This window comes from Aethalodelphis obliquidens, unplaced genomic scaffold, assembly GCF_003676395.1.
Source record: "Aethalodelphis obliquidens isolate GAN/ISIS:26980383/991018 unplaced genomic scaffold, ASM367639v1 scaffold17, whole genome shotgun sequence".
Classification (NCBI taxonomy): domain Eukaryota; kingdom Metazoa; phylum Chordata; class Mammalia; order Artiodactyla; family Delphinidae; genus Aethalodelphis; species Aethalodelphis obliquidens.
Genome location: NW_020837961.1, coordinates 33,131,332 through 33,147,755, shown reverse-complemented (window position 1 = coordinate 33,147,755; position 16,424 = coordinate 33,131,332). Strand labels below are relative to the sequence as shown.

General features: G+C 32.3%; 1 protein-coding gene across 2 annotated transcripts in view; it reads right to left on the bottom strand.

Annotated features, from left to right (window-relative positions):
- Nucleotides 1-2,652: 2,652 nt before the first annotated feature.
- Nucleotides 2,653-16,424, bottom strand: part of RBM46 (RNA binding motif protein 46) — a 35,738-nt gene continuing 21,966 nt past the window's right edge. Inside the window, exons 5-6 of one of the 2 annotated variants that reach the window (XM_027117253.1) lie at nucleotides 11,092-11,151; nucleotides 3,485-4,657 (exon numbers count right to left, since the gene is read on the bottom strand). In XM_027117253.1, the coding sequence (XP_026973054.1) occupies nucleotides 11,096-11,151 (56 nt within the window). In that variant the 3' untranslated portion in view covers nucleotides 3,485-4,657; nucleotides 11,092-11,095. Of the gene's footprint in view, nucleotides 4,658-11,091; nucleotides 11,152-16,424 lie in introns of both variants that reach the window. The other variant, XM_027117252.1, reaches the window with a different exon arrangement.

Here is a 16,424-nt window from a genome sequence, read left to right as displayed (position 1 = left end):
TCTTCGTGTTTTATAACAAATTTTTTATTTTTTTATATCTTTCAATTTTTACTTTGCTTTTCTGTTGTGTTCTTTTCCTTATTTTTTTCTTCTTTTTCTTTAATATATCTTTTTTTTAATATATATTTCCATTTCTACTTTGCTCTTCTATCGTCCTGTGTTTTTTCCCTTTTTATTTTATTTTACTATTATTCTTTTAAATCGTTTTTATTGTTCTGTTTCCTTGCTTTATTCTTCAGTTGGCACACTGCTTTGGTTTTGTTTTTAGGTTTTGTATATTTGTTAGTTTTGATCCTAATTATTTGATATCATTTTTGAGTTCTTCAATTTGTCTTGTTGTTCTCTTGCTTTTTGTTTTATTTTGTTCTGTTTTTGTTTCTTTTGCATGTGTGTGTGTGTTTCCTTGTTTCTGTTTGTTTGATTTTGTTTTTACCATTTCTCTGGGGTTTTGTCTTTTATTTTTCTTTAATATATTTTCTATTTTATTTTTTTATATTTCATTTTCTACATTGCTTTTCTGTTATGTCTTCTTTCCCCTCTTTTTCTTTCTCTTTTTAAATCATTTTTGTTGGTTTGTTTTGTTTCTTTGCTTCATTCTTCAGTTGACACTCTGCTTTGATTTTGTTTTTCGGTTTTGTGTTTCTGTCAGTTTTCTTTTTAATTGTTTGATCTTGTTCTGGGGTTCTTTGTCTGGTTGTTTTCTTGATTTTTGTTTTATTTGGTTCCGTTTTTGTTTCTTCTGTGTGTGTGCGTGTTTCCTTGTTTCTGTTTTTGTTTGTTTGATTTTACTTTTTACCATTTTTCTGGGGTTTTGTTAGACTTTTTTTTTTTTAATCCCCTTTACTGCTGGGATGAGCAACTCTTGGGGTCTTGGTTCCTTGACAGGAAATCGAGCCTGAGGCTCTGGGGTGGGAGCACCGAGTCCAAGATGCTAGACCACTAGAGAATTCCCGGCCCAAGGGAAGGTTAATCACTGAGAGCTCTCACAAAGGCCTCTTCCTGAATCCAAGACCTGACTCCACCCAACTGCCAGCCACTCCCAGTGCTGGACGCCTCACACCAAATGACAAACAAGACAGGAACACAAAACAACCCATCAGCACACAGACTACATAAAGTCATACTAAGCTCACAGACACCCCAAAACACACCACCTGAAATGGCCCTGCTCATCAGAGTGGAGACTGATGGAGTGGAGTGCAGAGTGGAGACTCAGCTCCACCCAACAGAACGCAGGCACCAGTCTCTCCCATCAGGAAGCCTATGCAATCCACTGGACAAACCTCACCACCGAGGGCAGAGAACAGAAGCAAGAGGAACTATGACCCCAATGCCTAGGGAAAGGAGACCTCAAATACTGTAAATTAGACAAAATGAGAAGACAGAGAAATATCTTGCAGGTAAAGGAGCAAGATAAAAAACACAAGACAAAATAAATGAAGAGGAAATAGGCAAACCACCTGAAAAAGAATTCAGAGTATTGATAGTAAAGATGATCCAAAATCTCAGAAATAGAATGGAGAAAATACAAGAAACGTTTAACAGGGACCAAGAAGAACTAAAGAGCAAACAAACAGTAATGAACAACACAATAACTGAAATTAAAAATACTCTAGAAGGAATCAATAGCAGAATAACTGAGGCAGAACAATGGATAAGAGAGCTGAAAGATAGAATGGTGGAAATAACTGCTTCAGAGCAGAATAAAGAAAAAAGAATGAGAAGAATGGAGGACAATATCAGAGACCTCTGTGACAACATTAAGCACACTGACACTCGAATTATAGGCATCCCAGAAGGATAAGAAAAAAAGAAAGTGTCTGAGAAAATATTTGAAGAGATTATAGTTGAAAACTTCCCCTAACATGGGAAAGAAAATAGTCAATCAAGTCCAGGAAGCTCAAAGAGTCCCATACAGTATAAACCCAAGGAGAAATATGCAGAGACACGTATTAATCAAACTAACAAAAATTAAACACAAAGAAAAAATATTAAAAGCAGCAAGAGAAAAGCAACAAATAACATACAAGGGAATCCCCACAAGGTTATAAACTGACCTTTCAACAGAAACTCTACAGGCCACAAGGGAGTGGCAAGATATACTTAAAGTGATGAAAGGGAAAAACCTACAACTATGATTACTCTATGAAAAAAGAAACTAGTTTACTCTCCAATAACTTCTGCTGGAAAAAACTTTAGTAGAAGAAATATATGCAACTATTTCATATTCTATTAATGAAAACCCTATACCCCATACAATGAGTTGATCAACAAAGTTAATGTCTGGTATTCTAAGAGGAAAGATTTTTGTCTCTACAAATTATGCAAACCATCATTAGAAACTGATTACAGATGTATACTGCTAAACTATTAAACAGTCCAAATAACCTGGATTCATTAATTATTCATAAAAAAATGGAGGAAACGTCACTGGGTTCATGAAAATAGTATTTCTATTGGCCCCTGAAAAGGACTTTTGTTACGTTTCACAAAACTATTAATTTTCTTTCTGCAGTATCCTTTGCTTTTGTCCCAATGAAGACACTGAGCCTATGTATACCAAGTAGGGGAAATTGTTCTCAGAAGGTCAAAGCGGTTGTGAGAGCTAATTTTTTTGTGCATACCAATAAACAAAAGTGAAACACGTGCATGTTAGAAGCATTGTATATTTAATGTCAAAGAATTTGAATTCAAGTACAAAAATTAACACATGATTTCAACATTAAAAACCGTAACACTTATTACTCAAAGAACTATACAGTGAATATCAAAAACACAAATGGAGCATAACTATAAAAACCTTAAATACATTAACAGCAAAATTATAATGTATTTCTACAACAAACAATTAACTAAAATATTTATAGTTATTTTCAAGGACCACAATGGTAGATTGCTTTTTCTTTAGTACTGCATAAAATCTGCATGTTAATCTTTTTGCCCTTCATTTCTTTCTACATAATAGTTAGATGCTTCTGTTTATATAATTGTTCTAATCGCTAATACAGATAGTGATCCTTGGTAATCAAATCTAGTGTAACCATTGTCTGCAAGTGCTTTAATACTTGAGAAACTCTATTTAGCAAAGTTACAATGAAAACTTCTGGGTTCTACTGACCACTCAGGAATCAGAAGTTATTTAAAATCCCAAAAGTTTAAAAAGAACAGCAGTTTGTTATAACTTTATCAAGAGAAATCACTAAGTAACTTTTTAAACTTAGCATTTTTAAAAGTTTTACAATGGTAGGTTATTCTGAATTGTGACTGATATTTACTATGTTGAAATAAATATATAATTATCATTTTAAAACCAAATGTACAAACCCGATTCTAAAATAAAACAGTATTTTAATTTGCATGTTTTACAAGGAAACTTTCATACTCCTATTTATAATATTTTCTTCAGAAGAATGAGGCTTGATTGGAGATATATAGCCGCTGTCCAACATGGCTGCCATTAGCAAGTGATACTGTTGGTGACAAGGGATAGCCTGGATAAGAATAAGGCCTTGAAGTGTAAGGAAGCAGGCTGGGAGGCCAAGAAGAGAGGGTAGCACTAACAGGGGAAAGACTATTTATTGAGCTGCGACGGAAATTGTAGTCTGTAAATAAATACATAACAATTATGCTTCACATATTTATGGTTACAAATTTAATTCAAAGAGACAAAGCATTAAAACTATAATCACAGTTTAACATAATGTTCTAACATTCAAAATCCTGATAATCTTATATTGCTGGTAAAGACTGTTTCAGCATTCACTGCACTGCAAATCCTGATAGTTTCATCAGTCAGTATTACGTAAACTTTCACTGACACAATACTTCAGAGATCTTACTAGAATGCATTCTTGGATATCTATTAACTGTTTTGTGTCTTTATGATCACCGAAAAAGAGAACCTCTGATTTCTCTTGCTCTATCCACAAGGAAACTCCTTTTAAATTTGGTACTGACACTAAGGGATTGTCCAAGAAGAAAAGATATAAAACAGTGAATTCATATTTGCTTCTTTTTTTTTTTTTGTATCAAACCAGCAGACACATTTACCCCTGGACTGCAAAAATTGTCTAATATTTCATTATTTAAATACTAATGTAAACATTTATATAACCCCACAAACCAATTTAACATTAGAATCCTACTGGTACCATAAAACAGTAAAATGAATCATCTTTATAAAATAAACTTCAAGAAACCATTATCAACTTACAGTACAGAAAAATCCAAAAATTAAACCAAATTATTTCTTTAGAAACCAACATTTGAAATACTACTATTCCACAATAAACATTCATCTTATGTATGAATAATTTCCTGCTTCATTAGTTATAATGTTTATAGATGTGTGTGAGTACTAAAGACCAAATTTGCAAATCCTGTACTTTCCAAAAACTCAACTATGTTCTTTGGTGTAGAGTAAGCCAAGGGTGTGAAAATGACTATGAAGTGATTATTTATAAAAGGTATGGTGTTTCTAAGAACAGAAGAAATTAGGTCATCTAATGCACAGGTAAAGTTTTTTCTATATTTTCCTGGTGCTATAAATGAGGCCTAAAAATGAATATTAACTTAGTATTGTCATGGGACTTAATATTAAGCCAACAGGAACGAGATCAACTGCAGGAGAATAAGCTCAAGCAACATCAGAAAGGACCTAGTTAAGAAAAAAAAAAAAAATCTGTTAAATATAGGTTTAATTTCTAGCACTGTAAAACTCTAATTAGAATAATTTTATAACCTTTTTATTTTTATTAATGGTACCATAAGATCAATACAAGCAGTTTGTTCCAAGAAAACATAAATACATTCAAGGCATACAGTTCAAAATATTTTCAGTATTTTGAAACTGGATAAGGAATGACTTTGACACCATTTGCTTTTCTAATATCCCAAAGTAGGATTAGTTCTCTAGGCATTAGAGAACTTTTTTTCTTCTCTTCAATGATCCACTTTGCCTGAAGCGTTATGGCATTGAGTATAAACAAAAACCTTAGTGTTCCTGATAATTCAAATAATTGCTAAAAAAAAAAAGTTCTGATACTCTTCTTCTAAACGTTATCACACAAATACAATAAATTCCTTATTAAGCATGTATATATAACTAGCTCTTTCAAATTTTAACAGTGTGGTACAGACAACATGATTTAAAAGAACAGATCTTTAAATATTTACACTTCTGTATGTGGGGAAATGTAGTTTTCAGAGAAATCACTTTCACTTTGGGTTTATATTCATTCAAGATCTAATGCAGCCTACTCATGAAATGTGGATAAAAAAGAGATCTTCAGGAGAAGATTTCACAAAGAAGATAGACAGACAACTGGCTACTAGCAGAGTGCTTATCAGGTCTGAAAATTTGTATTTCTGATATTCCCCTGATGTAAACCTTCAATTTACAAATACCCTAATGGACTGTTTTATTCTCACATTTTTAAGGAGACTAAATTAAAGTATAAAATTAAAAGTTCACTTTGATAACTTTATTCACAGAGGATAAATCAAGAAAAAAATTTCCCCCAATACTACGAAGATTAGGAAACGAAAAACTTCAGATGTTTATAAGCATTTCAAAAATATTTTTTTTACAAGTTAAGAATCTAAATATATTCGGGAAAACATCTGGGTGATTAGAAAATATAATACATGTCAAACTTGAGACAATAACTGTGAGATAAACCTAGATGAACCATGTTTTCCCCTAACATACAACTTATATATCACAGACAATAAAAATCAGAAAACATCACTGATTCACAAATTAACAAATGAATTAAAATTCCTAACATATACTTACTTGCCCACCCCTGCTTTTTCTTCCCAATGAACATCCTTAGCTCTTCAATCCCACTGTTTCTGCCTCAGACTGGGATATTACTCCCCTTCCCCCCTCTTCTTAAGGGAACGATACAGAGCCAATTTCAGAATTTAAGTTTTACACTGAGAATTATTCAACTGTCTTAATTAACACTTTTTAAACTGAGGTACAATTTACATACAATAAAATGCATACATCCTATGTGTTCATTTCAATGAGTTCTGAAAACTGTATAAAGCTATGTAACCAACACCCAAAACAAGTTATAAAACATGTCCATCAATCTAGAAGTTCCCGTCATCCATTCCAGTCAAGAGCTCTTTGGAGGCAACCACTTTATGATTTCTATCATTATAGCTTAGTTTTGACTGTTCTTGGACTTCATATAAAATGTATTCTTAAAGTATTTTTTTATGTCTTCTCTCAACATAATTTCTAAGATTCATTCATATTGTATGTAGCAGTAGCTTCCTTTTTATTGTTCAGTAGTATTCCATTGAATGAATATACTACAATTTCTTTATCCACTCACACTCACCTGTTGATAAAGATTTGGGTTGTTTCTAAATTTTGACTATTACGGATAAAGCTGTTATGCACATTCTTATACAAGTCCTTTTGTGGATACATATTTTCATTTCTTTGGGGTAAATAACTAAGAGTAGAATTGCTGGGTGGTAGGTTAGAGATAGATACTGCCGAACAGTGCATTGTGATCATTTTTACACTCACGTCAATAAAATATGAGAGGTCCAGTTGCTCCAAACCCTCACCAACATTTGTTATTGCCAGTGTTTTTAATCATCGCTCTTCCAGTGATATGAATGGTATCTCATTTTAGCTTTAATTTGGATTTCCCTTATGACTAATAACGTGTTCAGTGACCACTTGAACATCTTCTTTAGTAAAATATCTGTTCAAGCCTTTTGATCATTCTTATTGGTTTTGCCTTTTTACCATTGAGATCAATAAAATTTTTGACTAATTAAATTCTTTAAATCAAAATATTAAATAGCAATAGGTTGAGTCCTCGGAAGTCTCTAATTCAAACCACCTCTTTCACTGAAGAATATTACAGACAAAAGATGGTTGATTAAGTGACTGTTCCATATTCCCACAGTTAAATGGAGAAAAAAACAAATTAAAAATTAGGCTTCCCAGTTCCTAGGAAAGTATTATTTCCACTTGATCAAGCATTTTACTCCGGCAATCTTCTCAAAACTGGGTTGAGAGAAAGCGTTTCAAAAGGTTGTTGTGCGTAGGGGGAGAGAAATAAAGTAGAGGGTGCTCTAAGCTACCTGGCTTCTGCTTGAGCCTGCCCACGCCCACACTTCCCACTTAAATTCACACAGCTCTGCATTCCCTTGCTTTATATGCTAAACTTTTATGTAACACTTCATTTGAAGAAAAGGCCCTTTTAACGCTTTAATATAATTATTAGAGATAACATTTTGATCAAATCCTCTAAAACTTCATATTTATATGTTGAATGGACACATTTTTACAGAATAACTTTGACCTATATTAAGACTAGTAAATAGGCTTAACCTTAAGTGCCAATTCGAATCAAGCAGTAATCGCTAAAAGGACCCTGGATTCCAAGGGATTCTGAAGCTGTGTCTGGAATGAGCAAGAAAGTGAGTAGTAACTGTAGCGCCACATCTGACATGGGCACAAGAGCAGAGCCTGGCAGCACATTCATCACCTGCTTGCCAGTCCCGCCTCTGCAGCGATTATAATTTGGTCTCCTACCTTTCTCTGTCCAGCACAAGAGATGAATACCACCAATATGTTCCTCAGTGAAAACTAAGCAATAGATATATACTGATTTACTCTCTTCTTGTGTGTCCCTTTTTTGTTTCTAATTCTCTTACACCTCTTGACCGAACATCACAGATCCTCTAGCTGCTTTTGTTTCATATGAAGAGGGGGAAACCCTTAATAGAGACCTTAAAGTGAGTTCAGTTGAAACCATTTTCTCATACTAATCTTTTTCTTTTAGTTTGTTTCTGACCATATATTCTTTAAACTAATTTTCCATTAGAAAGTAAATTCTTCATAATTGGTTTTTTTCTTTTCCTTGTTAGCTCTGAGTTCTACCTTCACCACCCACCCCCTCTCTTTTTGATGCACCTTTTTAAAGTGTACAATTCAGTGGTTTTTAGTATATTCACAAAGTTGTGCAACCAAACTCCACTATCCAGAAATTTTCATCACCCTCAACAGAAACTCTGTATTTACTAGCAGTCGCCCCCCATTCCCTCTCCACCAGACCCAGCAACCACTAATTTTTCTGTTTCTATAGATTTGCCTATTCTGGATTTTTCATATAAGTGGAATCATATAATTTATGTGGTCTTTTTTAACTGGCTTCTTAGCATAATATTTTCAAGGTTCATCCGTGTAGTATGTATCAGAACTTCATTCCTTTTTATAACCACTGTCTGGAGATACTGCATTTTGTTTATCCATTCATTAGTCAATGGACATCCAGGTTGCTTCCACCTTTTGGCCATTAGGAATAATGCCGCTAAGGAATAATATGCACAAGATTTTGTGTGGACATATGTCTTCAATTCTCTTCAGTAAATAACTAGGAATGGAATTGCTGGGTCATATGGTAAACTCTACGTTTAACTTTCTGAGGTATTGCCAAATATTTTCCAAGGCAGCTGTACCATTTTAACACTTCCAACAGCAATGTATAAGGTTTGAAGCACCTGATATTTTAACCTATGAAATACATTTCCCACTTAATACATATTTTAAGTATTTCTTTAGATTTCTATGAGATCTTTATAAAAATTTTGGAAAAAATTTCATTTTACCATTTTATTATTTCAATTTCTAACATTCCAAGAGTCATAACTATAACTCAATAACTTTCTTTTACTGAACCACTGAATTTCATCTGCAAAACAAGTTTTTGGTAACAGTATTTATTATACATATCCAGAATATAAAATACAGCTGGGTTCAAACACAGAGATTTACAAAAATCATCTGTATTAGAATATTATTAACATTTATCATTTATTATTTTGTACTTTCTCCCAGTACTGAAGACCAAGAGCTAACTATAAGGCAGAGGAAAGAATTTTCAGTATTGGTACTTATTAAGCAACTTATAACCTATGAAATATTTAAAAATCATTAACTATAAATTTTTAAGTGATACTTTTGGCTGGAATACACTAGTATTATCAAATTTACTGGCATTTTTACTTCATTTACATTCCCTACTTCAATTTTTAAAAAGTATTTTTATTGTCTACTTAATTTTTCCTATCAGGTGACTGACAGCAAAGGGCAAAAAGTAGATGGGCAATGACCAACATTTTTTCTAAGACTAGGCCCACAGGGTAACTCAGGCCACTATTTCTGTTTTAAGATGATTTATAGGAGGGTTTGAGTATGATAATCTTAGCAACAGGTGGCTGGATAAGAAAATTATTGTCTATAACTGTTTCCTTATAAGGTTCTAGTTAATTAGTTCTCTGATTTTACTAGATGATTATATTTTTCAGATTCAATTTTGGGGGAAAAATCATCTATTTCTGTTTTCAACTAAATTAGTTTTTTAATTTACAACGTATTTTCCCATATAATTTTGAAAGAGTGATTTGGATTTTAAATTCTTACTCTGAAACTTTGATATTGTATAACAATCATAAACATATACTTTGTCAGGTATCAGTACTTTTATTTTTAAGAAATTACAGCCATTTCATTCTAAATTATCTCTAAAGATTATAATTTAAACTTCAAAAACAAGGGTTTGAAATCCTAGAAAATGCAAACTAATGTCACTATAGTGACAGCAATCAGTTCAGTGGTTGCCTAGGAAAGAGAGTAGGAGGAATGGATTATAGTAGAGGTGATAGAAATGTTTATTTTCTTGATTTTAGTCATTTCACAGACTTATACATAAAGCAAAACTGACCAAAGTGTACACTTTAAATATGTGCATTTTATTGTATTTCAATTATACCTCAAAAAAGTTATAAAGAAATCCCAAGTGTTTCTCTAGGTTAGTTTAAATGTTTCTCAAACTACATCCCACACAATTCAAGTACCTTGTCAAAACAAGAATCCCTTAGGCCAAAAAACATTGGGAAAATTTTAGGAAAGATGGGTTTAACAGCTAAACAAATTGCTACTGCAATTATTCAGGATGCTAACATGCATTATGATTTCCAAGGGGAGTATACATAGTACATGGTTCTTCCCAAACTTGACCATAGAAACAGTTATTTCACTCAACAACTTGGCAAATCAGTTTGGGAAGAACTTTTAATAGGGATACTATATAATGGGAAAACATTAAAAACAAATCAGAAAAATTCTTAAAATACGTTAAACACAGCAATTACAAACTCAAATGCCTTCAGAGTCCAAGATGTAACAAACAAAAGAAGAACTCAAAAAGGAACAAATATAAAACAAATGCTGTCCAGCTATTTGTACTGAAATGAAACCCAGCTGCTTTCCTTTCAAAAAACTGGAAGAGACCAAACAAATCATATCAAGAGCTTCCAGTTTGCTACCTTTGTATTAAGAGATTGAATTAACATCAAATTCCTTTCCATGCTAGTTTCTATACCATTTTGGAAAAAGAGGAATAAAAGAGCAGCCTATGAGAGGGAAAATTATGATCCAAGCTATAGCAAACTAGGATTGTAACCTACTCAAGAACATACGGATTACTACCCAGGGAACTACAACATTCTTTTTGCCTCTACATGTAAAAAGGAGTTTGGATAGTAATAATCTTTACTCAAACTTATTATAAACTACCTTTAGCTTCCTACTAAAACTTATCCTTCTCAGTACCATGTTGGAAAAACTAAACAGTGAATCCTAATAAACATAACTTTTATTCTAAATTGTATCAATAATAATTTTGGTTTAGTAAGTTTGAAAAAACTAGAGTTCCATTTTCAAATAAGTTTGAGAAATTCTGGGTAATCTACTTTATAATACACTCATTCCAACTACATCCACCTTAATACTGTTTGCCATCCTGGTGGTTCACAATGTACACACTAGCATGTTAAAAGTTTTCAGAAGACCTGAAATATAGAAGTCAGTTTAACTCTTTAAAACTTTGCTTAATGCATCTATAATTAACAAAACTATAATAATTAAACATTTTCACAAGGTTTCACTGAACAATTTTAACTATTTCTTCTTAAAACCATAAGAAGAATAATTTATAACTGGCTTTCTGGAAACTAAATATATCACTTAATATTCCTAAGAGACTTTCTTACCTGTTTATTTTCTCCAAATTCTTCTACATAAGTCCAGGCTGAAGAGACTGTGTTCCCTGTCTGTAAGCAGTGAAGACAGAAAAGAATTGAGTCTTTAGATTGATGTTACCCCTTATCTTGGAAGTGCATGGAATCCTTGATAACTTTAGGTTAAAAGTATTTGATCAGTAAATATGAAAATAAATTTAGAGGAAAAGAAAAAAGTGATAGTTATTTCTGAAGTTCTGCAAAGATGAACAAAGAGAACAGTATTTTGATTTTGGAATGAAAATTATGAGTTAATACATTAACAGAAAAAAAAAAATCTTTCTATACAAATTAAGTCCTTATTAGTTGGTTTCTCCAAGAAGTACTACTCTACCAATAAAATAAGAAAAGGATTTTAAAAACAACTGAGATTGCCCAATTTTTGATAAGCGGATAGCCAAAGAATCTAAGTGAATTTGAAAAATATCAATATCCTTTCTTTCCATCTTAAAAAGAAATAAATGGCCAAAATAATACCATAAAAAATATCTGGGTTATTAACAGCTAAACTTTAGAAGCCTAGTTTAGCCATATATAGTACAACTCTGGACATCCATCCATTTTGGTGGATCTCTCTTCATAGGAATGTATATCCAAAGCTATGCTAAGAAACTGCATTAGAGTATGAACAAATGAAAAATGTTTGATGATCCACATAAAACTATAGATTTTTAAATACCCATCTTGAAGGTAACTCAGCAGAAAAAACAGTCACAGTATTTTCTGAGTTTTACATAATGAAATAGGTAATTTAATCAACCCCCCACCCAGTGAGAACTATAACACCTAGACAATTATTAAAAGCAAAACTACCTAGATGAAAGCACTGAGAATGGCCAAGACTGAAGAATTGTGGGACTGTGATCTTAGACAAGAAACCCAAAGAGGTGCGCACGTCTTCTGGAGGTGTGTTTTGCCTAGGAGGATTGGCCAATTCTAAAGAATCTGAAAGGCAAGGGAAGATGGCAAGAGACAGACAAATTTCTGAGGACAAGAGGACAAAAACTGGAACTGAGGAGCTACTGATGAGGCAAGTCTGGAACCGTGAATAAAACTGAACCAGAAGTAGACCAACTTTAATGATGACTAAATTCAAATCTTCTCAATCCCTGCCTGGATTAAGACAATGTGGGATTGCCAGTCCTTTGGTCACCTTTCTGAAGCAAAAATAAATCCTCTCTGAATAAAGTTAACAGCACGTTCACTTTTTTCATATACAATATCTGGAATTCAATCGAAAAGAACCAATCAAATAAAGAGATACAATGTGACCTAAAAGCACAAGAAACAAAAGTCAACAGTAACAGATCTACAGGAAATGTAGATAAAGTTTTCAGAACTAGATATTAAAATAATTATGACTAATATACTCAAGGAAATAAAAAACCTGAAAATTTTGGAGGGAAAGTGTAAATCATAAAAAAATGTCAAATGAAATTTTAGAACTGAGAAATTCAAATAATGGTTTTATTATGCTAGACACAGATGAAAAAAAGAATTCATGAACCAAAAGATAGGTCTGAAGAAAATATAAAAAACTAAACATACAAAAGAATGGAAAAGAACAGAAAGAACATAGTAGATAAATGGGATACAGTAAAATGGTCTAAGAAATGTATAACTGGAAGAAATGTATAACTGGAAGAAATGGAAATGTAAACTGGAAATGTATAACTGGAAGAATAGAAAGGAAAGACAAAATGGGACAAAAGCAATACATGAAAAGAGAATCACTTAGAACTTTCTAAAACAAGTGAAAAACACTGATCCACAGATTTTAGAAGTGGTGAAAGTGCCATTTAAGATAAAAACTAAGAAAGCTACACGTAAGTCTATCACAGTAACACTTGTGAAAATCACAAGAGAAAATATTAAAAGTAGCTGGGGGGGTGGGGAGGTTTACAATAAAGGAGTAATAAGCAAATTATACCTGACTTCTCAACAGAAACAACAGAAGCCAGAAGACAGTGAGTGGAATTAATAAGCTCAGAGAATTAAAGGAAAGTAACTGCTGATCTAGTAAAAAATACCCTTTCAAAAGGCAGGTGAATTAAAGACATATTCAGGCAAACAAAACTGAGGTAACCTGTCATAGGTATATTCATACCAAAGAAAACACAAATGAAATGTTCTTTGAGCAGAATAAAGAAATAATCATAGTTGACACATAGGAGGAAATAAAGAGCAAAGGAAATGATATATAAATGGTAAATGAATACTAATCTATATTAACACTATTATAATTTGGTATGTGGGGAGTTAAAACATATAAGTTAAAGACATACAGACATATCAAGACACTACACAAAACTGGAAGAGAAAATTTTAAAAGTTAAGAGTGTACTAAGGTCCTTGCATTGTCTGGAATGGAATAAAAGCAGTAATTAATATTAGATTTCAGTGAGTTAAGAATACATGTTGGAGACTACAGGGTAATAACTAAAAGGATAATAAAGACTCTATGACTAATACAGCTAAAAGAAGAAGAGAGAAAAGGGCAAATAAATAATCCATCAAAAGAAGGCAAGAAAGGAGAAAAGGGAAATAGAATAGGGACACAGAACAAGGAATAGAAAGCAAATGGCAAGACAACAGACTTAATTCTAAGCATTTCAATAAGTATATTCAGTTCAAGCTGAGCAAACTCAAAACACAGACTTTCAACAAAAACAAACTTCAGCGACAACAACAACAAAACCTAACCATATATTGGGCTCATCTTAAGACTAAGATTCAGGGAAAGTAAAAGTTAAAATATAGAAAAAAATACACATGCAACCCTAATCAAAAGAAAGCTTGTAAGGCTATGTTAATATCAGAAAACGTATTCTTTAAGGCAGGGATGCGTGATAGAGACAGAATGACACAGTATAATAATAAAAGGTACACTTCACCAGAAAAATATAACAATTCTAGATTTCTATGCACCTAATACACAACCTCAAAATATAAAAAGCAAAAACTGACAGAAACAAAAGGAGGAAAAGATAAATTTGTAGTCATAGTAGGTGATTTTCATGACCCTCTCATAGTAATAGAATAAGCAGGCCAAAAAAACATGAAAGATAAATAAATTTATACATATAATTAGTAAACTTGGCCTAATTTACGAGTTGTACTGTGTGCCCAAAAAAGATACATTGAAGTCCTAACCCCTAGTACCTCAGAATGTGACCTTATTTGGAAATAGGGTAACTGCAAATGTAATTAGTTAAGATGAGGTCATACTGGAGTAGGGTGGACCCTTAATCTATGATTCATAACCTTATAGGAATAGAGAAACACAGAGAGGAGAATGCCACGTAAAGACACAGGGACACACAGGGAGAAAATAACCATATCCAACACAGGCAGAGATTGGAGTAATACATCTATAAGCCAATGAACTAAAGGACTACTGGCGAACACTGGAAGCTAAAAGTGGCAAGGAAATTCTCCCCTACCAGCTTCAGAGGGAACATGGCCCCAACAACACCTTGATTTCTGATTTCTAGCCTCCAGAACTGTTGGAGAATAAATTTCTGTTGCTGAAGCCATCCAGATTGTGGTACTTTGTCACAGCAACCCTAGCAAACTAATACACAGCAATTAACAACTGGAAACACATTCTTTTTAAGCAGGCATGAAATATTTACTTTAATTGGTCATTAAAAAACAAAAGACAAAGGACTGAAATGATACATAATATACTTTCCAATCATAGTAAAATAAAAACAATATAACTAAAAAATCGTCATATGTTTAGAAATTTATACTCGTGAAAGGAAATCAAAATATTTTCAAAAAGATGATGATAAAAATAAAGTACATCAAAACATATGTGATGCAGCTATAACCACACTTAAAAGGTCAATTTGTAGCCTGGAAATGCATACAGTGTAATAAAAGAAAGGCTGAAAACTCTAAACTAAGATGGCTTCTTAAATGATATTCCACATATCCAAAAAATAAACAACACCAATCTTAAACAAACTCTCCCACAGAATGGTAAAAGAGAAAAAACTTCCTAATGTTTTTATGAGGAAAATTATGGGCCAATCTTATGAATGAACATAGATACAAAATCCTAAAGAAAGTATCAAAAATCAAATTCATCAATACATAAAAAGGATAATGTACCATGACCAAACTGGGTTTATTTCAGAAATTCAAGACTGATGTCACATTCAAACATCAATCAATGCAGTTCACCACATTAAAAGAATAACAGACAAAATGATATAATTATCTAAATAGATACAGAAAAAATTCATCACCCATTTGTGATAAAATCTCTTAACAAACTAGGAAGGGACTTGAAGGGACTATTCTTACTGTGATACAGGGCTTCTATAATAAAAACCACAGCAAACATCATACCTTAATGGAGAAATATTGAAAGTATACAAGGATGCCTTCTATCATTATTTGTATTCAAGACTGGACAAGTGGTTCTAGCCAGTGCAATAAGGCAAGAGAAAAAAGAAAAGTATAAGGATAGAAAGGAAGACAAAATTTCTCATTATTTGCAATTGACATGACTGTGTATACAGAAACATTTTAAATAATGTAGAGCCAAAACAAACCATTATACTCAAATGTTTTATTCAATACATAAAAAATAAATTGTATTTATATAAACAGGAACAATCAGAAATAGAAAAGGCCCCTTTTACAACGGCATTGCAAAACATTAAATACCTAGGAATAAATCTAATAAAAAATGTAGGAGATATTTAAACAAATATTTATGTTTAGAGAAATTAAAGAAAGTCTAAATAAATGGATAGATCTATAATTTTCATGGATCAGAAGGCCCAATACTATGAAAATGTCATTTCTTCACAAATTGAGCCACAGGTTCAATTCAATTCCAATCAAATTCCCAGTAGGATTTTTTTGGTAAAAATTTATAATCTGATTCTAAAATTCATGTGGAAATATAAGGGCTGTGATGAGTCAAGATAATTATGGAGAAAAAAGTTGGGAAGATATTCTCTACCAAATATTAAGATTTTCATAATTAACACACTGTAATAAAATCAATCAGTGGAAGAGAATACAGAATGTATAGTAAGACATATATATATATGTATGTGCACATAAGTATGTGTATGTGTGTACACACACATACATACAATACATACTTCACAACCTCACTAAATTTGAAAGATAAAAAAAAAGTTTCCAGAAGATAATACAGGAGACTATTTTATCACTTCAAGGTAAGCAAAGATTTCTTAAGCAGGGTACAAACAGCACTAGCTTTAAAGACTGATAAATTGAACCACACTAAAATTAAGAACTTCTGTTATTTTCAAAGAGTA